The 25206-nt window shown below is 34.5% G+C and overlaps 1 protein-coding gene across 1 annotated transcript in view; it reads right to left on the reverse strand.

Moving 5' to 3' along the window:
• Window positions 1–25206, reverse strand: part of nbas (NBAS subunit of NRZ tethering complex) — a 218895-nt gene that overhangs the window by 85459 nt on the left and 108230 nt on the right. The window contains 3 exon segments of the mRNA XM_051138331.1: window positions 2977–3209; window positions 17790–17927; window positions 20735–20811. Of these exon segments, the coding sequence (XP_050994288.1) occupies window positions 2977–3209; window positions 17790–17927; window positions 20735–20811 (448 nt within the window).

Genomic DNA, 25206 nt, shown 5'->3' on the forward strand with positions numbered 1-25206 from the left:
CCATAAAATCCAGACCTGTCTTGCTCTGAAAGAATGATTTGATCTTTTTTCTGGCTGTTCTTGCAAATCAGATCTGCCCTGAGCTGCTGAAACTTCATTCTGCAGTTCCTACAGTAAGTAGTGGACGCCGCCGAATCTTGCTAGACTTTAGTCACCCCAGACTTGTGATTCCAGTTCAGTGTCTCTGCAAAGCCAGAACTCTCAAAGTTCCCAAAGTCTTTTTGGATCAAAAGATCAATCCTGAAACATGAGCTTCTATTCCACAGACCAGTGGAAAGTCATATTCAAAGGACAGACTGATTAAAAGGTATAGGATGTGTGTCATTCTCTTTCAACTTTGGACACATTCACTGTGAATGCCAAGCGTCTGCAAAGTTGTAATTTAGGGAAAAGGTCACTTTACAATTTTCATGTATGTCATATTAGAGATGACATTACCATAGAGCTGAGTATCAAGTTTTTATATTTTTTAGGCACCAAATGAATTGCCTCAATAACATAGGGAATTGAAAACGTCTTGTCGTTCGGTACCAAATTTCGATACCTAAGGGGTTAATCTCGTCAACGTGAGCCAATAAGCATGCAGTATGCTTAATGTGTCGAAATAAAGTGCTGGCGATTGGCTCTGGTGAGGCATCAAGGAAAACGCATGTTACGTAAACACATCATACTACATACGCATCATACTACATAAGAAGGTTTATAAGATTTACACTACGGAAGCATTTTTTTCAGAATTGTGTGATATACTGTAAACTCGCAATTCTGAGAAATGAAATCAGAAATGTGTGATACAAACTCGTAATTGAAAGTTAAGTCAGAATTGAAAGATATAAACTCAAAATTCTGAGAAATGAAGTCAGAATTGTGTGATATAAGCTCGCAATTAAGTTATTAAGTTAGAATTGTGAGAAATACAGTAGGAATTCTAAGAAATAAAGTTGCAATTCTGAGAAATGGAGTCAGAATTGTGTGCTATAAATTCTTAAACTGAGAGTTGCTAAGTCAGATTTGTGAGAAATAAAGTTGGAATTCTGAGAAATAAAGTTGCAGTTCTGAGAAATTACGTCAGAAACGTGTGATATAAACTCGCAATTGAGAGTTAAGTCAGAATTGTGAGACCCAAAATTCTGAGAAATGAAGTCAGATTTGTGTGATATACACTCACAAGTTATAAAGTCAGTTATAAAGTCAGAATTCTGAGAAAGTTGCAGTTTTAAGCAATAAAGTCAGAATTGCGAGATATGAATTCACAATTATGATTTTCCTCAGAACTGTGTAATATAAACTCACAACTGAGAGTTATTAAGTCAGAATTGTGAGAAATAAAATCAGAATTGTGTAATATAAACTCACAATTGAGAGTTAAGTCAGATTTCAGAGATATAAACAAAATTCTGAGAAATGAAGTCAGAATTGTGTAATATAGTCAGAATTGTGAGAAATAAAGTCATAATTTTGAGAAATAAAGTTGCAATTCTGAGAAATGAAGTCAGAATTGTGTAATACAAACTCACAATTGAAAGTTAAGTCAGAGTTGTGAGAAATAAAGTCAGAATTTAGAGAAATAAAGTTGCAATTGTGAGACAAACAAAATTCTAAAAAATTAAGTCATAAATTTGAGAAATAAAGTTGCTATTCTGAGAAACGAAGTCAGAATTGTGTGATATAAACTCACAATTGAGAGTTATTAAGTCGGAATTGTGAGATATAAACAAAATTCTGAGAAATGAAGTCAGAATTGTGTGATATGAACTCACAAGTTATAAAGTCAGTTATAAAGCCAGATTTCTGAGAAATAAAGTTGCAATTCTGAGAAATAAGGTCAGCTCAGACTTTTTTCTCGCAATTCTGAGAACATATCAGTCTTTTTTCCCCCTCAAAACTGGACTTTACAACTCACAATTTCGAGATTATATCTCACAATTCAGAAAATTTGTCCGAATTGTGAGATTTTATCTCGCAATTCTGATTTTATTTCTTGCAACTGTGAGTTTATATCACACAATATCACACCTTATGAGATAAAAACTCACAATTACTTTTTTTTTTCTTTTTTTATTCAGTGGCAGAAACAGGCTTCCATACAAAACTCACTTTAAAACACCATCGAGTGTTAGTATTAACTTCCAATTGTAATCTAATGTGTGTCTTGGCCATATAATGTTGCTGAAACATGCTATTTGTAGCCTTTGATATCAAGCTAATCGCTACACCTGCTCAGCATTTCTCATGTAAACACCCTGTATTGTTACGAAAATAGGGAAAATCTCATCAAAATTATATACTGTTGTAACCATGTGTTTATTAGCTTCATGTTTGATCCATAGAAATGTTTTCCTAGGTTTTCTTCTGTACATAACCAAACGCAGAATTAAAATAGACATTCGTCATCGTAATTGACATATGAGCAACAAACGAGTTCTAAGAGTCAGAACAGCAATTGTGGAAGAGAAAACACAGGCAGACAGGCAATGCTCATTAGTAAATCAGTGGAAAATCAACAGAATTGAGATTCTGTCTTAGCTATGTGCTTTAAACTGAAAAATGCACTAGTGTAAACATAGCCTAAACGATGTGGAAACTGAAAACTATTTGAACTTTATTAAAACTACAGTAGTAAACATCTGAAGTGGATCAACACATTTAATCAAAGTTGTCCTAAAACCAAAACAATACCTGTTCTTGAACTTTCATGAACTTTTTTGTTCCACTTCAAAAGTTGACTACTGTATTTACACTGTTTTTTTGTGTCAGTTACATTTTGTTCCTTTGTGAAAGTTTTTTTAGGTAATGTAATCTTGTTAAAAACGATTTCATAAAATTGGTATCAGAAACCGGTATCAAAGTCAACGTATAGGTATTGAAAAATGATTCCCAGGTCTACATTACCATTACTCTAAAATGTGAAAAATATTAAATAATCATTCAAATCAAAAAATTTGGTAGACTGGTAGACAGGCATACAGTACTTACTCAGCCAGGCCCAGAATAGTCTCTTTCTTGTACTGATTGTCGCTGCTAAATCTCTGGACATCGACTCCACGGCCGAGTCCCTGTAGCACCTGAGCCTGGGTAAAATCTGTCAGTCTCTCACTGTATAGTCTCAACTGACCAATCAGGGCCCGCAGTTCCTCATCCCCCCAATCACATCCAGCGTGGTCTGTCACATGCTTGGTCACAAGTCGAATAAGCTGCCTAGGATCAGCCTAGATGGAAAGAAAAATCAAAAAATCAATACTGTTAAAAGGAGTAAGACTAAAAAAGTGCTTAACTATGCAAAGTAGAATCCTTCTTGTCACATCCTCTCCATGAAAATAAATTGGACTGTAACAGCACATATACATAGTCAATGCATTCAAACTTTTTATTCCCAGGATTAAACTAAATTGTGAATCTCAGATTCATAATGTGGTCTCACACTTCTCGACCTGTACAGTATACTGCCTCCATTACTACTGTACACCATTGTAATAGTTATGCTAAGTAAGAATTTGAATTCTGTGTAATCTAGTTTGCCACGAGGAGAATGAACAGGTTAAGAGCTTAGGCAGAAGAACAGAATCTGGAATGATTACTCACTAATCTATATGGAAATTATTATAACAGACTGTGATAATGGGAAGCTGTGTGGGATTGTGTATTAGTGAACTTTGACCGCTGAACAGCACATGTTCTGAGCTGACAATGCGGCAAGGATAAAAGTCAGAAAAAAGACAGTTTAGAGGTAAAGAACAAGGTTCGAGAAAATAAAAACATTAAAAGAAACGGAGCACAACGACAGACAGGCGTGTTAAGGAAGATAAAGCACAGAGCAGGATAGAAAGATGAGAGAGAGATAGAAAAGATAGTGGAGCGAGAAAAAGACACAAGGAGTGGTATCTAGGAAGAACTAGTTTTGATTTTAAAAACTGTTCATTGTAAACAAAAATGTAATATTATGTAGGTAAGACTTTAGTTAAGGGACCAATTCTCACTATCAACTAGTTGCTCATTAGCATGCATATTACTAGCATATTGTCTGTATATTAGTACGTATAAAGCATATATCAATGCCTTATTCTGCAAGAACATATTTTAGATCCCTTAATCCTAGCCCATACCTAAATAAAAAGGGATAGTTCACTCAAAAATGAAAATTCTGTTATTGATCACTCACCCTCGTGTCGTTCCATACCTGTAAGACCTTCATTCATCTTTGAAACAGAAATAAGGATATTTTTGATGAAATCCAAGTGCTTTCTGACCCTGCACAGACAGCAACGCTACTAACACATAGTGGTAAAAACAAATCATGAATAGCGACACTGACACAGAATAGAAAAAGTCGATTTTTTGTTTTCTTTGCTCACAAAAAGTAATGTAAACGGAGTATTTTAACAATGTGCCTTTCTGGGCCTGGGAACGTTTCAGTTGCATTTCTGTCTATGCAGGGTCAGAAAGCTCTCGGATTTCATCAAAAATATTTTTATTTGTGTTTCAAAGATGAACGAAGGTCTTACAGGTTTGGAACGACATGAGGGTGAGTAATCAACGACAGAATTTTCATTTTTGGGTAAACTATGCCTTTAACAACTACCTTACTAACTATTTACAGGCAGCATATTAGGAGTTTATTAAGGCAAAATAATAAACAGTTAATAGTTAATGGTGAGAATTGGTCCTTAAACTAAAGTGTGACCAAAAATGGTAATATTGGTAATATTAATAAACTAATAATTATATTTAAAACATTTACAATAATATTAAATATACTACTTTATATATAAACATCTACAGTATATATTATATTCAGTATTGTTTATAAGTAGTAAATTAATTTATCAAAAACAAACAAACAAAAAAAAAACCAACAACATTGTTTATCCTTTACAATCACTAAAATTTGTTAAAGGTACCAAGAGCTGCACAGCTTCTATGTTTTCAAGTTTTGGTCATTTTGCTATTGTCATGTCTGGTTTGTACTTTTTTTTAATGTTTATAATTATCTTTACTGAATTTTTATTCCATTTTAAGTTTTAATAATTTTAGTACTTTTTTCAGCTGGTTGCCAAGTCAACTTTCACAATTTATTTATCCATTTGTTCATTTATATTATTAATTAAATTATTAATTAAATGGTTAGTTCACCCAAAAATGAATAAGCCCAATAAAGTGCATCCATCTGTAATAAAAAAGTGCTCCACATGGCTCCAGGGGGTGAATAAAGGCCTCCTGTAGTGAATCGATGCATTTTTGTAAGAAAAATATCAGTATCTACAACATAATAATCACTTTAATCTAGCTTGTGCTAACAGTCGGATGACGTAAGACGTCAGAGTTGCACCTGTGAGTCTTGTGAAAACTGTTTGTTTACAGGAGCAAAGGAAGCAAAGTTTCCTTCTGTTAGCAAAGGAGAAACAGTCTCCTCTTGGTTTATAATGAAATCCTCCGACATTTTCCTTTACAAATCCTCATTTTGAACTTCTAATTTGTGACCGGTGCTTTGTTTACCTTTCTCCACGGCATGACAGTTAACGCAAGTTAGATTAAAGTGATTATTACATTTTAGATATGAATATTTTTCTTTCAAAAACACATTGATTCACTACAGGAGGCCTTTATTCACCCCCAGAGCTGTGTGAGGCATTTTTTAATATGGATGGATGCACTTTATTGACTTGTTTTAGACTGATGAAGAGAAACACCCTTCCATTGCCATGATAGAGCTTGGAAGTGCCAGGATAATATTCAATATAACACCGATTAAATTCGTCTGAAAGAAGGAAGTCATATACACCTAGGATGCCTGGAGGGTGAGTAAACAATGGGCTAATTTTTATTTTTGGGTGAACTAAACCTTTAAGTTTTTATTTTATTTCTATTTCAAATAACCAAAACTGATTTTTATTAGTTTTAATTAACAACATCAAAACTGGTTTATCCTCACCGCAGGCATGTCCTTAGTGTAGTCTGCCAAATATAATTTACCATGTTGTCATTTTCTACTCTGGCTACTTCTACTAACTGACACATGAATTTTACGGTTAGCTGCATTTAAAATACTTTTTCCCTGATGTCCGTGACCAGAACAGCCCTATGCCTCATTTTTAGGTCACCGGTTGAGAGCCACTGATCTGTGGAATGCAGAAAAGGGACGTGATGGATGGACACAGCGAGCACTTGAACCCCTCTCCGAGACAAGCTCTTTCATGATGAAACATCTTTATCCAGCTATTCCCTTTCTGTCTCTGTCTCATACTTTGTCTTTAGAGAGTGACAATCCAACCACAAGCAAGACTCACCCTGTAGCTTATCCGTCAATTCCCATCCATCTTTTGCTTTTCCTTTTGTTCACACCTGCCCTGTGCTATGCGCGTGTGTAATCTGGTTCTCCGCGGCCCGGAATGCGCATGTGAACCATAATAACCGACCCTGTGGCTGATGCGCTCGGAGATTCAGGCGAGTTTTAGACAGTAATTACCTCTAATGATGTTAAAAGACCTTTTTGGATGGGTTAATGTGTGAGGTTCACTGCATATTTGCATGTTTTTAGTCTGCAGTGAGGTAAAATAACAGTCTTATCGCATTTTGCATCCGCATCGCATCTATTTATGCTAAATGTCCACAGGTGTGTGTACGAGAGTGCAGAGGTGGCCGGTTTAGTGGCTCTTTGCAGGGCCTGAAACATAATACTTGATCATTCACACTTTACGGTTACAATTTTTTTAAATCGCAGATCAAAATAATGATAACTGCGGCATCTAAAATACACTCAAAAGGTTTGGGCGGAAAACTAGTATGTGCTTACAAACACCTATTTAAATATAATGGGCATTCGGGTGGGTTGAATACGTCTTTGTGTGTGTGCGCGTGTTTGCTGTAGGCTATGATGAACGGTTGTGTACTCCATGGTTTGTCAGCCTTGCTCTCACCCTGACAATTATGCTAAACAGCGTTTTGATTTCTTTTCTCAAAGACAGAGGCGAACAACTTCGCTTCACCCACCAAAAATCCAGCAGGATGGGGTTTATTTAAAAAAAGGAATTTGTTTAAAGGGATTAAAGCATCGCCTACAGATGCTTAATGCACAAAAAGAAAAGGACAAAAAAATGCACATAGTGTTAAAAGGAACATCCATCAACATCAAATAAAAGGCTGATAACTAATCACCGCATCCTTGCTGGTGCTCAGAATGCAATATTAAATTACAAGCTCGCGCTGTGTATGACAAAACGCACTGACAGCACTGGCTGTAAATGCGTCAATCGTTAATAATGCGTTTATCAAGCAACAATATCTCCGTAAGTAGATTTCAAAGACCAAAGGTAGTCTTTTAGATGCCGTGCCATTTTATAATCATACTGGAGTTCTGTCTGTTATTCCACATTAGCGAATGGATGAGTGGTATAGTATATATGAGCCGGTAAGTGAAACTTTGGCACTACAAACCCTACGGAGGTGATTCAGGAACTAATCAGCCCTGAGCAAGACATTTAACCCCAGACAATCAAGGGAGATTATAGACTAAGCAACTGCTGCGGATGGGATGATAAATGCAGAAAAGTAAGACTGACAAATGTGTTTTATTACAAATCTTTGACTCACTACTTTTTCACTACTGTAGCCAATACTGTGTGACAGATTAGGTAATAAATGCTGTTATGTTAGTTTTGAAACTGTATCAGTAGCAAATCCATTAGAAGGATAGTTCACCAAAATAAAAACTAATTTATCATTAATTACTCACCCTCATGTCGTTCCAAACTCGTAAGACCTTCATAATCTGAATACAAATTAAAATATTTTTTTATGAAATCCTAGAGCTTTCTGACCCTCAGTAGACAGCAGCACAACTGACATGTTCAAATATTCCAGAAATGTAGTAAGGACATCGTTAAAATAGCCCATGTGACATCAGTATTTCCATCGTAATGTTATGAAGCTACGAGAATACTTTTTGTGTGCAAGGAAAACAAAAATAACGACTTCATTCAACAATTTCTTCTTTTTCGCGTCAGTTTTCTTTGCGCACAAAAAGTATGTCACATGAACTATTTAACATTGTCCTTATACTACCTTTCTGGACCTTGAACGTGTCAGTTGCGTTGCTGTCTATCCAGGGTCAGAAAACTCTTGAATTTTATAAAACAGTATCTTTATTTCTGCTCCAAGGTCTCAAGAGGGTGAGTAATTAATGCCAGAATTTTAATTTTTGGGTGAACTATACCTTTAAAACTGAATCTACTACAGAAAATAAATCATTAAAATAGAACATATAATATAATCTTAATTGTAATAGATATTCATTGATTATAATATTTACAAAAATTGATTACATAATTATTACAAATATACTCAAACTACTGTTCAAATCAGCAAGGATGCATTAAACAATTTACAAATAATTTACTCACCCCCTTGTCATCCAAGATGTTCATGTGTTTCTGTCTTCAGTCGTAAAGAAATTATAGTTTTTGAGGAAAACATTTCAGGATTTTACTCCATATAATGGACTTCGTTGGTGGCCCGATTTTCGAAAAATAAAAATGTGTATACTTTTTAAGCACAAAAGCTTGTGTAACACAGGCTCTGGGATGCGCGTCCACAACGCTACGAATCACGTCTAAGTTCATCGTCTGTGTAGAGAATGGTGAAAATCTCCATCTTATTTTCTCCTACAACTTCAGAATCGTCCAGCATCGTTGTACCTTTTTGTTTGTAAACAGCGTTTGACGTACTTGCACTTTCTTAGTCTTTGCGCATTCGCTTTGTAGACACTAGGTCTGTAGTTCCGCTTGACCTTTTGACGTGATATAATAGTACATGAACACGCATCCCAGAGCCTGTGCTACACAAGCTTTTGTGCTTAAAAAGTATACAAATTTTTATTTTCCGAAAAAAAAAAAATTACAGATCGTTTCGCTAGATAAGACCGTTCTTCCTAGGTTGGGATCCTTTAGAGCCCTTTGAAGCTGCATTTAAACTACATTTTGGAAGTTCAAAATCGGGGCACCAATAAAGTCCATTATATGAAGAAAAATCTAAAATGCTTTCCTCAAAAAACACAATTTCTTCACGACTGAAGACAGAAAGACATGAACATCTTGGATGACAAAGGGGTTAGTAAGTTATTTGTAAATTGTTGTTCTGGAAGTGTAGTTCTCCTTTAATGTTGGGTCACATTTCAAGTGAGAGCAAGGTTACATCATGTTACCTTGTAACGTACATTGTTACAGTTTTCATGTTTTTGCATTTATTTTTGGCCTATAACAGATCTAATATTCTATGTCGTATTTCTTTTTTGCATAAAACTGAAGAATATTCTGTACATCCTACACTGTATTCTAAAATTTTTATTGAAAAAATTTTTTTTATTGAAAAGAGATTAGACTCATGTAACGTTAACGTAACACGTAAGTGTGCGTAACTAACGTAAATCTAGTATGCACAGGCCACAAAGTGTTGGGGAAATAAAACACGAGCGGACTGAAAGGAATAATATGGAATTTTTTCCAAAAAACTTCTTGCACAAAATAAATTCAAGCACTTTCGAGGACTTACGTATGTTTATTTTCTTTTTTTCAGATTCATAAACTTTCAGTGATTTCAAGGGCCTGTGGGAACCCTGTATATCACCAAAAAAATAAAATAAAATAAATCTTGTAGCTTCATAACATTTCGGTTGAACCACTGATATTAAATGGACTAATTGTCCTTACGACCTTTCTGGGCCTTGAACGTGTCAGTTGCTTAGTTGTTTATGCAGGGTCAGAAAGCCCTCGGTTTTCATCAAAAATATCTTAATTTGTGATCCGAAGAGGTCACAGGTTTAAAAAGACACAAGGGCGAGTAATTACTGACAGATTTTCAGACTATCCCTTTAAGAAACTTCAAGGATCTCGTTGGACGAATGAAAGTAGAAAGCACGCATTTCCAGAGATGCACTGCTTTCATTTCAGACATGCGCTGCTTTCCATTTCAACAGAATCGGGAGCAGAAAACAACACCGGTTACGGGAGAAAACACTTGCTCACTGTTAGTAGGGCGTCACAGTACAACAGGATCACAGACTCATTCCTACACAGAGAACATAATTATGCACTTAGATTTGAAAGAAACATCTTGTTGGGCTTAATTTGCAATGCAAAGCCAGCGCACTGTTTCAGACAGAGCAGAATGCATCCAGAGGCCCGACTGCACGCTCCTACGGACCTACTTACTTTCAATAACAACACGTACATGTGCTGCCTGTGATAGTGATGATGTCTGAGGGGGATCTGCATGGAAAAAAGGCAGAGAGAGCAAAGGAAAGCACAGGGATGGATGTGCGACGGGCGAGAGAGAGATTACGCGTTACGTGAGAAAGAACGAGGAGGTTTAAATTAAGAGAAAAAGAAGGATAAATGGATTACCGTGAAAGAAATAAGTGGAGAGATAGAGAGAAAAGGCAAATGAAGAGACAAAGGGATAAAGACGACGCGTATGTGAAGAGGTACAAATGGCGGGGGCGTTCGAGGCCTGTTGTACAGCTTGTCTGCCGCAAGACCGTCTCCTTCAACAAATATCAGCAAACACGAAGCGAAATGTCACTTGGAAAGAGAATAGATGAAAATAAAACACACAGAACATCATATTCTTTCTCTTTCCATCAGCGGTAATGGATTTTCTCTAGCATTTAACCAACGCCACACAGAGGTACATTACCATCCATTAAGAAGAGTGTGTTCATGGGGATGTGTGAATTGCCATACGCTGTACAGTAAACACTGGCCACTTTTACCTCGGCTTTTCTTGAAAAAACGTTCTTAGTGAACATGTGGGCAGCTTGTGGCCGTGAATTCAGCGAACTGTAACCTTAAAAAGATCTCCGAGCAATCATTTCCTTCCATTACCTTTTGTATTGCTCTTTAAAGGAGAAGGCCATCAATGTTTCTAGTTCAGACGGGAGAGGTATTGAAAAAGGGAACGAGCTAAAGTATATATCTTAAGGGTCTGTCATTATTTTATTTCCTGCTGAGGCGCAATTGAAACACAGCTAAAAGGACTTCAAATGGGACCAAATAATAGACTTTTGACATGCCTTATTTGAGTGTGTTTTTTCTGCAGGTGTTTTGTTTATCGCACATTCCTGGCAAAAACCTAGAGCAGCCCTGGGATTAACTGCTGCGCTCAAGGGTGAAACAGCGACATGGGATCTCACTTCACGGTGCTTTAACGTTTCTTTTTTTTTTTCTTTCTTGTCCTTGCTCAGGCTCACTCAGCCTGGCTTTTGACTTGAGCCATATAGTTTGGTCATCATCACAGCTACACTACAATTCAAAAGTTTGGTGTCAGTAAAATTGTTTAAAGTTTTTCAACGCTTTTATTCAGCAAAGACTTATTACACTAATCAAAAATGACTGTGAATAAATGTGATATTGTTACAAATGATTTCTGCTTCAAAATAAATGCTCTTACTTTGAACTGTAAATTATGTAAACCCATTTCCGACACTGAACAAAAAATAAAAAAGGTAACTGCAGGTTTTTCTGACATTTTTTTTTAGAACTGCTAAATTCTGACTGATTTTTCTCAACATTTGAGATATGAACTCGCAACTGCAAATTATAAAGTCAGAACTGTGAGTTAATATCTCGCAATTCTGACCTTATTTCTCAAATTTGTGACTTTAATTCTCAGAATTGTGACAAAATCTTGCAATTTTGAGTTCTGAGTTTGAGTTTTTTTGCAACTTTATAATACTCAATTCTGAGGAAAAACGTCAGAAGTGAGAGTGTATATCTTGCAATTCTAATCTAATTTATCAGAATTGTGAGTTTATATCTCCCAATTCTAATGTAATAACTCAATTGCGAGTTTGTGTCACACAATTTTTTTTGGGGAAAAAAAAAGTCACAATTGCAAGATGTAAGCTTGCAATTGCAAGAAAAGAAGTCAGAATTGTGAGATAACAAAAATCATAATTGCTTTCTTTTTTTTTTTTTGGCAGAAACAGGCTTTCATAGTATATTCATTAAATATCCCTGGAGGGAAAAAAAATATATATATTTTTTTACCTTTACCACAAAAATGTTAGGCAGCACAACTGCTATCGACAATAATAAGCATAAAACAAACAAACAAACAGTTTTTTTAAGCACCAATTACGCATATTAGAATGATTTCTGAAGGATCATGGGACACTGAAGACTGGAGTAATGATGCTGAAAATTCAGCTTTGCATCACAGGAATAAATTCTACTTTAAAGTACATTAAAATAGAAAACCACTATTTTAAATTGCAATATAGAATATTTCATATATAGTAATAATTATCAAATAAATGCAGTATTGATAGGCAGAAATGACTTCTTTAAAAAACATTAAAAATGTATATTTCGGTATATTTTGTTTTTCAGCATTTCAGCATTTTTCTGCATATAATGGACTTCACTGGTGCCCCGAATTTGAACTTCCAAAATGCAGTTTAAATGCAGCTTTAAATGCAGGGCTCTAAACAACCCCAGCTGAGGAAGAAGGGTCTTATCTAGCGAAACGATCGATCATTGTTTTCGAAAAATACAAATTTGTATACTTTTTAAGCACAAAAGCTTGTGTAACACAGGCTCTGGGATGCACGTCCAGGGGTCGTTCTTGAATGATTTGTTCATTTTGAAAGAATCTTTAATGTGACTCGGGAAGAACGAGTCGTTTCGAGGAGTGATTCGTTCAGTCGCACATGCGCAACATCCTATTATGTTCTGTACTGGAATTAGTTCACCTGTTTTGAGTCTTCGGGTTTTTCGAGTCGTTCGTTCATCTTATGGGGCTGTCACGTGATGCTGATTTTGCTAAAATAAACGAAATGACTTGAAAAAAGATTTGATCATTTCACTGAACGTGACTCAAAGATCCGAGTCGATAAAATGATCTGAACTTCCCATCACTACTACGAATCACGTCTAAGTTCGTCATCTGTGTACTCTGGCTCAAAAAGGTAGAGTATGTCGAAAAACTCCATCTTATTTTCTCCTACAACTTCAGAATCGTCCGACATCGTTGTAAGTTTTTGTTTGTAAACAGCGTTTGACTTACTTGCACTTTGTTAGTCTTTGAGTGTTCGCTTTGTAAACACTGGGTCTGTAGTTCTGCCTACGTTCCACATGACCTTTTGACATGATTCAATAGTACGTGAACGCACAATCCAGAGCCTGCGCTACATGAGCTTTTGTGCTTGTGCTGAAAAAAATGACAGATCGCTTCGCTAGATAAGACTCTTCTTCCTCGGCTGGGATCGCTTTCCTCAAAAAACATAATTACTTCAAGACTGAAGACAGAAAGACATGAACATCTTGGATGACAAGGGGGTGAGTAAATTATTTGTGAATTGTTGTTCTGGAAGTGGACTTCTCCTTTAACTTATTTTTAAAGGGATAGTACACCCAACAATAAAAATTCTGTCATTGCATAAGGCTGGAATACAGCGCACAATTTTTAAAACAGATTTTAAAACATTAGGCATCATACACTTACCAACTTTGTACAAGTGACAGAAGAGAGACGTGTGACAAATGAAAACAATATGTGTTCTAAAATTGTTTGTTTGATATACTCTGACTGGATGAAATCAAGTCTGTGACCATCATACACTACACGATTTTCTATTAAATCTATCAGCTCAAATCGGCAGACTGGCTCTGACTTTCAGCAACTAGCATCGACTTCTCCAGACTGTAAATCGGTGAAAAATCAGGGCAAAAATCAAGTAGTGTATTTCAGCCTTTATTTATCCTCATGTTCTTCCAAATCTATAACTTACTTTCTTCTGTAGAACACAAAAGACGATATTTTGAAAAACATCTATTTCTTGTCAATATACTGAAAGTCATAGAGGTTCATTGTTATTGGACCCCACTGTTCTTCAAAAATATATTCTTCTGTGAAAGTCATACAGGTTTGGAACAACATGATGATGAGTAAATGCCAGAACTCTCATTTTCAGGCATGTAAAAATGCCACTTCGCATACCGCACACTTGATCTTCCCGGCAACTGTGACTTTGTGAAACTATGACAGTCACAGTGCTGCTTTATGTTTTTCACACTGCAATATAATTACAAGAACATTTCCTTGCGTTCAACCTGTTCAGCCCGTAGCTAAGCAGAAAGCTGAAAACTAAGTGACAGCTCTCAGAAACGAACTGTGAAGACTCTGAAACAAACACAGACGGTTTCAAGCTCACAAGAGCAAAAAGTTTAATGACTTGAGTTCACAGAATTAGCTTGCAGGTCTGGTTCATTAAAACAAAATGTCTTCTCACTGTCAATCTTGTGTCAGCAGCAACCAAGTGTTCACTGAAACTTTGTCTAAATATTAAAATATCATCAAATCACTTCCGACTCATAATTTTCTTTCCGTATTTGTCTCCTTTTCTAAGCCATACTTTGTGTACGTATTGAAAACGTATTTACAATCCATTCCACTTCTTACACGTACTGTTAGAATATAAATTAAGAAAGCCAGAAGCTGTGATCCATTTGTATGTAAAGTCTTCGAGTTTCTGTCAACATTCGCAAGCACTGCAATCCTCATCCAAAATAACTCATAATTCAGTGGAGGGCTCTACGCTTACATCTTTCACGAGTAAAAGTCTCAAAAATGTAGGGGAACAGTCAAAGTTCAGTTTTTTAATGACTATAACATTAGTGTTACAAGCAGACCAGAAGTTGCTCTCTGTAAAGTAGAACAGGTGAGGAATGAAAATTCAAAGGAACAGTGTGAAATAAGTCACTGTTTCATGATTTTCAGGATGATTCCAAACTTTTGAACAAATATAAAAAGTTTCAATCGATGAAGAGAGAAATTTTTTCACTCTGACAAAGCAATTTTCTATGGAAGCCCGTTTCTGCCACTGAATGAAAAATGAAAAAAAAAATGTAATTGCTACCTTTTATCTCACATTCTAACTTTTTTCCTCGCAATTGTGAATTGTGGCAATTCCGAAGTCAGAATTGCGTGATATAAATGCACAATTGCGAGACAAACTGGCAATACTGCGAAATAAAGTCAGAGCAGCGAGATATGAACTCACAATTCTGACTTTTTTTCTCAGAATTGCAGGTTTATATCTCACAATTTTTTTTTTTTGCAGTTCTGATTTTATAACAGTCAGAGCTATTAAGTCAGAATTGTGAGATAAAACTTGCAATTCTAAGAACATATCAGGCTTTTTTCCTCTCAGAATTGGACTTTATAACTTGCAGTTGTGAGTTTATCTCACAGACCTAAAAAAAAAAAAAAGTCAGAATTTCGAGATACAAACTCGCATTTGTGAAAAAAAAGGTCCAAATTGCTGACCTTTTAAAAAAAAAATTAAAAAAAAAAGTTTATATCTTGCAATTCTGACTTTGTAAGTTGCAATTGTTAGTTTATATCACAACACTGAGAAAAAAAAAAAGTCAGAATTGCGAGATAAAATCAGAATGGTGAGATAAAAATGGTACATTTTTATCTTGCAGTTCTGACATTATAATTATTATATTATTATTTAGTATAATATTATTATTATACAATTTCAAGTTTATATCTCACAGTTAAGAGAAAAAAAAAAGTCAGAATTGTGAGTTTGTATCACGCATTTCTGTAAAAAAAAAAACTTTTATTTTTTTATTCAGTGGTGGAAACGGGCTTCCATACTTTCTACCAATACAATACCCTAAGTTGTCCATTTAATGTTTTAATGTATCCATTTAATGTTTTTATAACAGATTATTATTAAAAGCATGAAAGCATTGTTTTTTTTTTTATTTAATTTAACGTTTATTTAATGTTAATGTAATCACTAGAAAAAAAAATTAAATCACACATTTTTTTAAACTGTAGACATTTTTGTATTTTTTTTACAATAACAATAATTGTGCAGTTAAAAATCTGATATCATGACACCCCTAGTCCTAAAATAACTAAAAACTGAAATAAAATGAAATATAAAAATATAAACAATTATAATGTATAATGTATAAAAATATAAAATATAATGAAATTTAAAAAAAGAAAGGAGTAAGAAAAAAAAATATCTATTCAGGGCTCAACGCTTGGGCCAGTGGTTCAAATTTTTACTTGCCCGGTCAAAATTTTCACTGGCCCTGCCACAAAAAAAACGAAATAGTTGCTGTTATCATTGTTTTTGACCCATGTTATCTTTTTTTTTTTTTTTTTTTTTTTTTTTTTAAATAAACTATGACATCAAAGTTTTACATACCAATCAAAATGTACAATTCTCGGTTCCAATTTCGATATCACAGCAAAACCTACTAGCCTAACAAACAAAGTTCAAACATTATTTGTTTGTTCAAAAATTATTAGTATTTTATTACAAATGAAACGATGCTTTTTTTTTTTTTTTTTTTTCCAAAAAACAGCAGACGGACTGAATGAACGCAAATTCAATCTCTGCCAGCAGGTGGAATAATGATACCGCATTTCCCTGGTTACCGCTGTAAACAAAGCAGCGCCGTGCTTATGAACGCTAATTTAAATGCATTATACAGAGGCAAATGAAAAGAAAACGCCTCGTAAACATTTCTATAACAGTCAGTTCCCCTCAGAAATACATTCATATAAACCCTGTTTCAATATTTAGGATAATATTTCCAATATTTTGTGCATTGTGAACAGTGATCTTGCTCTACCTGCTAGAATATTTTTCCTCTTTGCGTTCGTCTTCAGCGTCTCTGGCCTCTGTTAACGGATGTCTAAAGAGTTCTTAATATTTCCACACACATGACATTTTGAAAAATAATTGCATGTAGTTCCTGTGCAAGCCCAGAACAGAGATCGGCTGAAATAATTTTGATTTTTTATCTGTTCCATACTTCATGTACAATTGCTAGACCTTAAAATAGCTCATGTAATATTTATTTTGACCTTCTTAGGATTACAGTAAACATTTTCAGAAGTTTAAGCACTTCTTTGCTCAGACTATTTGTGGAAAGTGCCACACAATCCTTGCTTGCATTACAATCATTATTACACACCTCACTGACAGTTCTTCATAACCCCATGCATCACATTACAAACCTGTGAGAAAACTTCAAGCCTTGATGTTTGCTCATGATGCTTTATAGGTTTTATGAAGTGTTAGCCAACTACCACATAAACGCTGACCTATAATGAGGATGCTAGTGCTCACTGTAATAACAAGGAGTTTTTGTGAGTCCGTTGGTCAAGAAATACATGGTGTGAAAAGAGGAGACAGAGAGAGTGTTCGTTGCTTGTTAACTAACAACAACTCTTAAAGGGAACTGAAAGGAGCATGCATCATTATAACACACACAGAGAGAGAGAGAATGAGAGGAGACGAGCTGAGAGTTACGATGGGAATGAGAGGGAGAGATGCTGAGGTGCAACAGAGGGTGAAAATGAAAGATGGAATTATGATAATGGAACGGAGGGAGAGAGCAACAGGAAAAATGAGAAAAGAGGCGTACGGAGAGAAGATGCAAAAATTCGCAGGGAAGCGGTAAAGCGCTGTCATGTGTAATGCAGATAAACCTGAAATATTACAAGAAAAGAGGAAAAGAATGACACCATAGGAGCGGTGAAAAAGAGACAGGGGTGGAATGTGCAGAGAAATGGGCAAAACAAAAAGAAAGAAAAAGGCAGATACCGTTTTATCGGTCCGTTTCAAGGTGAGAACTTTTATTGTATCGCTAATGAATTCTGTTCTTGACTCGTGTAAGTGTTTGGAAACTTGCTAAAGTGCCAGATAAAGAAGAAAGGCTGTGGAACGGAGGGTGACATAGAGAAAAGTGTAGGTGCACGCTTACTCTGTAAAGTGGACTGCACTTGTCTTTAAAGCAGGGTGCGAGGCGGGAGTAGATCTGAAGAGAGTAGTAATATGCGGCTAACTGCAGGGACAGTGCTGATGGAGGCTGCTTCTCAAAACATGTGTTAGCATCCAACACCTGAAATAAAAAACGACAAAGAGGTGCATTCACACTCTACTGTATGTTCACACTGCACACCAATCTAACTTGGTTTCCACAACTGATCTTTAAGAAAACTATTGCATATACTGTGCTCAAAAACTACATATTGAATTTTAGTTTGTTATATGTGGAAAAAAAAAGCAAGAACTAGCATTATGAACACTTTGAGGCAATACAGTGCAATTCTATTTTTATCATTAACAAAAACAAAAGAATTTAACAAATAAAAACTAAAAACAAAAAAATAGAAAAAACAAGGAGACTAAATTTAAAAACTTTTCCAAGAGCTCAAAACCAATTATTTATAAATTAAAAATTTGCTAAATGTTAGTATTATTGTTAAACATAGTACATTGTAAAAAATTACACAACTTGCCTCACTAAACATGAAAATGCCACTTTAACTTTGGCACCCCTAAAATGCTAAAATGAACCAAAAAGCAAACCTTAGGAAATTAAAACTAGAAAACTCAAACAATAATAAAACAAAGGTTGAATAAAAACAGAAATGTAAACTCTGAATAAAATATTCAATACTATTAGAATCCAGGCAATAAAGTCACAAACACAATGCACCACAAATGTCGAACGACATATGGATTGGCTCTATTTGCAAACATCAGATATCACTTGTTATTATAATTAATTAAACCTAAAACCTTAAAAAAAAAACATTTTTTAAATTTGAAATAGAATTTAAAAAAATAATAATTTTTATTTTTACTTGATGTACTAAATAGTGGTGTCAATATTAATATTGACAATAATCGTGATGTTTAAATAACAAAATATCATTATTGCACTAAATATGATGAAATGAGGAGAACACACATTTAAGTTTTCATGATTTCTAAGATATTGTGTAGATTGTTCATTTTGTAATTTCTTTTACCACAATAACTGTGTAGTTAAAAATCTGATATCATGATACCCCTAGTCCTAAAATAACTAACACTGAAATAAAACGAAATATAAAAAATAAAAAAATCTAAAATTATAAGATTATTAAAATATTTCGAGAATAAGGTCGAAATTACGAGAATGAAGTTGAAATGTTTCGAGAATAAAGTTGAAATTTTTATTGTTTGTATTTCGCTATACAACTGACAAATTTTGAAAACTGAGACTTTGGAATTTTGACTGGTGCTCACAATCTGGGCCATGTGCATGCACAATAGGCTAGAATGTACTTTCAAAATATTATAACTCAAAATATTATAACTATTATAATCTCATAATTGCTACAAATTAACTCCCGTAATTTTGATTATTCACAAAAACATTTGGCTTTGTTCTCGAAATATTTCGACTTCGTTCTCGAAATATTTCGACTTTGTTCTCATAGTACTTCTACTTTGTTCTCATAGTATTTCGACTTCGTTCTCGAAATATTTCGACCTCGTTCTCGTAGTATTGCGACTTCGTTCTTGTAGTATTGCGACCTCGTTCTCGAAATATTTCGACTTTGTTCTCATAGTACTTCGACTTCGTTCTTGAAATATTTTTACTGTTGTTGAAGTATTCAACTTCGTTCTCGTAGTATTGCGACTTTGTTCTCAAAATATTGTGACTTTGTTCTCGAAATACTGCAACTTTATTCTCAAAATATTTTGACTTTGTTCTCGAAGTATTCGACTTTGTTCTCGTAGTATTGCGACTTTGTTCTCGAAATATTTTGACTTTGTTCTCGTAGTATTTCGACTTAGTTCTCGAAATATTGCGACTTCGTTCTTGAAATACTGCGATGTCGTTCTCGTAATACTGCGACTTCGTTCTCAAAGTATTCGTCTTCGTTCTCGAAGTATTCGACTTCGTTCTCGTAGTATTTCGACTTCGTTCTCGTAGTACTGCGACTTCGTTCTCGTGGTATTGCGACTTCGTTCTCGAAAAATACTGCGACTTCGTTCTCGAAATACTGCGACTTTGTTCTCGAAATACCACGACTTCGTTCTCGTAGTATTTCGACTTCGTTCTCGTGGTATTGCGACTTCGTTCTCGAAATACTGCGACTTCGTTCTCGTAGTATTGCGACTTCGTTCTCGTAGTATCGCGACTTCGTTCTCGAAATATTGCGACTTTATTCTCGTAGTATTCGACTTTGTTCTTGTAGTATTTCGACTTTATTCTCAAAATATTATGACTTTAATCTTTTAATTTTTTACATTTTTTAACGTGCCACTAAAACGCTGTCATAGAAATAAACCTTTTTAAAGGTGACAAAAAGAAATGGGCCAAAGGGATGTTTGACACTTGCAGTAATATCCATAATAATCAGGATGAGTAGTTTGAGTGACTGGATGTCTCAGAAACTCGACCCATGAGAACCATCGAGGCTAAAGCAGTAGAGGAGGACAATGGCTACACTAATGGCGCATCAATTTCAGCCCAGCTTCACCTGATAATGAACTGAGAGGCATCACTGGGGAAATGCTATCAATTTTAATCCCATCAAGACTTTTTTTTTTTTTTTTTTTTCTTTTTTTTTCAGATGATTTCATTAGAGCATGAACCGATCTAAATCAGGAAAATGCAATAATACTTTGAAATGGAGGCCCCGGACGCAACAGGACAGAGGCTAACAGGTATTAGACTTCATATTAGATTTTAGTGACTTTTAAATGGTTTTATCTTTCAATACCGCACGCTTCTGGCTGCAGTGAGAGAAATAGTTATGAAAAGCCATAATCTGAGGCACCAGAGCTCAAGCATGCCCTGCTGCACACATACACACACACACACAGTCACAGAGAGAGAGAATCTGCAAATAGAGCAGTCAGACTCACCTGAGGTAGAGCCAGTAAATAGGCCAGGGCGAGTGTCATATCTTTGGGAAAAGCATCACTGGCCAGCTGAAGGAGCACTGTGGAAATGACAGAGGAGATGGAGAGAGAAAAGAAGGATGAATATTTCAGAGTTATTACTGCCGAGAAGCACCTCCTTGCTGTACTGTTACATGACGTGACAGAAGAAAAAGAGAGGGAGGAAAATGAGCCGCTATGGCTCTCAATGGCAGTGTATAAACCTGAAATGTGACTGTGACAGCAATACTGAGAGCATGATGCAGATTCACACCCAGAACATATTCCTATCCTCAACATTTCATTTTGAAAAACAATAAGCTACAACAGGCTGTTCACAACAAAATCTCCTTCACATGTTAACTCAGTTTTAGTCCTAACCACACACAAGTAAAAAGCCACAGAATATTTTGTTTTAGTTTGGTGGCCATTTCTAAGGCGCTGCAAGGAACAGCCCCGCCCACCGTGGAATCTGATTGGTCCAAAATACTGGCATTCAGTAGTGGGTGCGGCCATTTGTAAATTTAATGTGTTCGGCTTCTGGTCTCATCCACATCCAGCTATTTTTATCTGTACAAAACAGCTCATTTTGTTGCTTGATTTTTCAGATTGCTGTGTCTTACCATATTATTTTAATGTATTATCTTAATTATGAACACAATGGTTTGTAGTGCAAACTGTTTTACCATTTACTGCACTTTGTCATTTTTCGTTTTACTTCTTTACGGCAGCTTGTGAACCGGAAGTCTAACACCAGAAAACAGCTTACTTCCTATTTTATTTTTTCCCAAATTCTGTTTTTTGCATTTTAATTTTTCTGTATTCAGTTTTGTTTCTGTTTACTTTTTTTGTGGTTAAATAATGGTTAAACAAACAAACAAACAAACAATAAATAAATAAATAAATAAATAAAAAGCATGTCTAATTAGCTGAAATGATGAAACTTACACAATTTACAGCAGTTTATTAAAAATTTAATAAAAGTTACATTTAAAAATTTAACAAAAGTTTAAGGCCCTATGAAATGTTTTATTTAATTCAGTTTAATTTTTTAGCAAATTGTGTGTTTTCCATTAATTTTCTGGATTCCATTTGAATAGTTTCATTACAAAAATAATCAAAAGCATCTCTAATTAATTGATTTAATTAAAAAAAAATCCTTCTTATTATATTTTCTGGTAAATAAATTTTGGTAAATATTTTCTTCTCATAAATATTCCTTAAAAAATATGTTTTAATATTAATTTTATCATTAGCATTACTATCATCATCATTACTATTATCATATCAGTAAATTTTTTTTCACTGTTTAAACGTAACTTTTTAGTGCTGTGCAGCAATTAATCGCGATTAATCGCATCCAAATTAAAAGTTTTTGTTTACATAATATATGTGTGTGCACTGTGTATATTTATTATGTATATATAAATACACACTCATGCACGGATATATTTAAGAAAAATATTTTATGTTTATATACCAAATATATTTATATAAAATATTAATTATATTAATAAAAATATATACACGTAAATACATGCAAATATTTTCAAAATATACACTGTATGTGTGTGTCTTTATATATTCACATAATAAATATATACACAGTACACACACATATATTATGTAAACAAACTTTCATTTTGGATGCGATTAATCGCGATTAATCATTGCGCAGTACTAGAACTTTTATTTTGACAGGTTCCTGTGAAGACCTTTAAGTTTCTGTTTGTATTTGATACAACAGTTTCTCAAAAGAAATGGTCAAATGCTCATGAAGTGACACTCAGAGTAGTTCCAAAGATGTTTAAAGATGTTTATGTGTAAACAAAACCGTGCGTCTGCGCCATTCATTCACACAGAGACACGCACAGCATGCAGGATTCATATTTAAATTCTGTTTTTGCTGCTTAACATTCACACTGGACACTTAATATTCACTGACTGGATTCTGTGATTCCGTCTGCATTTTCTGCATTGCAGAAATCATAATATATTAACAGCAAATGTATTCTGATTGGCTGTGATGAAAAAAAATCTCTTGAATTCCTATTTTGAAAGAACAAATTACACTTATCTTTGTAATAATCTATGATTATTTTCGGTGACCACCCTTGACTGTATGCAATTATGACTATAACAGTGAACAAAACCTTACAGGGATTGTGGCTAAATTTGATCAATTAGGATCTGACCACAAACACCCCGCGGGACGATTGTAAACACTCATTAAACCCGAAGCAATACACACAAGAACAATGGGTGCAAAGCTAGCGAAGAAACGTTAGAAGGAAGACTGTTGCAGACATGAAGGAAGACTGCTGTGCAGGGTTTTATTCTGCTATTCTGTGCCTGTGATGGTATCAAAGGCGTTTTGCGCGTCAAACAATCCTCGGCAAGACAATGTTATCAAAAACAGCTGGAGCTGAGGGAGACTTGCGCGTGCGGAAATAACAAAGGCGGTAGTGTTCCTAAAAGTAACGGTTTTACTGTTCTCAGCTGTTTGACTGCTTCTTTTAACACATCCTTCCTCAAAGTCCCCTTAACATTGAAAACTAGAGAGGTGTGGCTTCACACAGCGACGCAGCGATGTTGATCAGAGATGGTGCCTGTCATTATACTTAAAGACTTGGGCTCTGTTCTATTCTGGTGTGTGTGTGAGTGAGAGTGAGTGTAAATGTATGCAAGACAGACCAAAAAAAAGACTCAAGCACTGACAAGGACTGACACTCAAGCACAGTGTGCATTTAGGAGGAAAAAACCACTTCCGATCTACACATGTGACTGATGCTGATAGGATGGAATAAATAAATGTAATAAATTAAAAAATAAAATAAAATGAAATATATGATATATTGGATGATTTGTCTATGAACAGATATACTAGGGATCCGCTGACGGGCTGTCAAATGCTCCCGTGTGTGTCTGTGTAAGTGCTCGGTGAAGAGCGTGAAGCGATGTAGCCAATCACAGACATATCTGTTGAGCGTGTGAACACGATAGCCAATCAGAGGTGTTAAGAATCTGCTCAACAGCACTCAAAATGTGTAAAAATCTGGATCGTCTCCTTCTTGTGAAATCATGTCTCATCTTGTCTCTTGAATTAAATGTCATCGAAAATGATAATCAAACAACAAAAGACGGGCAGAACGTCACTCCCTGCTCTTGACAGAATAGCGTTTGTAGCTTTTTATAAGAATCTAAGAATCATCTATGCAACCAATAAATAAATTACTACTAGAGCACAAAATTGTTTGCAATAGCACATTTCTTCATTTGATCTAGTCACTTGATTCCGCTCTCAAAATGCACCAGATTTTTGCATTTAAATTTAAAATGAACAAAATTTTCTTATCCCCCCATTGTGAATCCACGTTTTGGGCGAATCAGGTGAACCAATGATTCAATGGCCCAATAATAAGAGAGCCATTTGCTTTATTCCTGAATGAATCAGCCATTTGAACGAACTGAATGAATGAATGATTCAAAGACTTGTTCATTAAGATATTTACTGCCACCTACTGGTCATCATTTCTTTAAAAAATAATTTATATTTACATATGAATAAAAACAATCTGGGAAAAAAATCCACATGAATACATTTTGTTTTCATGAATAAATTTCATGTTTTCTTAAAAAAACAAACAAACAAAAAAACTAAAACTAGCTTCTCTATTCTTTTTATATTCTACCTATTTTTTCTATTTATTTATCAAACAATTAACAAAAAACAACAAAGCCTCTAACACTAGCTTGCTTTTTATTTTATATTCTATGTTTTCTTTTTATTTATTATATAATTATAAAAAAATCCTTGCTACGTGTACTGCGTTAGGCTAACTGAGATTTGTCATATCACTTGCACGTTAGCACTCTTTTGTTGATTTTGATTGCTTCCAAGTCACTTTGAATAAAAGTGTCTGCTAAATGTCTAAATGTAAATGTAAATGAATAAAAACTAATTAAAGGGATAGTATACCCAAAAATGAAAAAAAATTAATATTAATTAGGTTAATTAATCGTCACATTGTGTAAGTGATTAGATTATAATTTTTAATCGGTTTACAGCCCTAATAAATATATAAATCATTTTTTAAATTAAATATTTTTAAAATATATACAATTTCATATTATTTATTGGATCCTGCAAGTATAAAATAACAAATTTGTGTTTATTTATATTTAGTTTAAATACAATATTTAGTAAATATACTAAATATTGTAAATAAACCCATATAATAAAGTGTATGTGTGTAATATATAACATGTATTTACAGTACAATACTGTTTAAAATTTTTGTTGTTTAAAAAAAAAAAAAAAACTTTTCTGTTTTATTTAATTTTTGTTTTTGTTTTTCTGAGCAAAAAAAAATATCATACATTTTCCTCTAATTTACAGAAGACACAATGTTGTTCAGTGTAACAATCTTGTCAGGCATATTTACAGCAAATGTCAA

Source organism: Labeo rohita, chromosome 20 (assembly GCF_022985175.1).
Source record: "Labeo rohita strain BAU-BD-2019 chromosome 20, IGBB_LRoh.1.0, whole genome shotgun sequence".
NCBI lineage: Eukaryota > Metazoa > Chordata > Actinopteri > Cypriniformes > Cyprinidae > Labeo > Labeo rohita.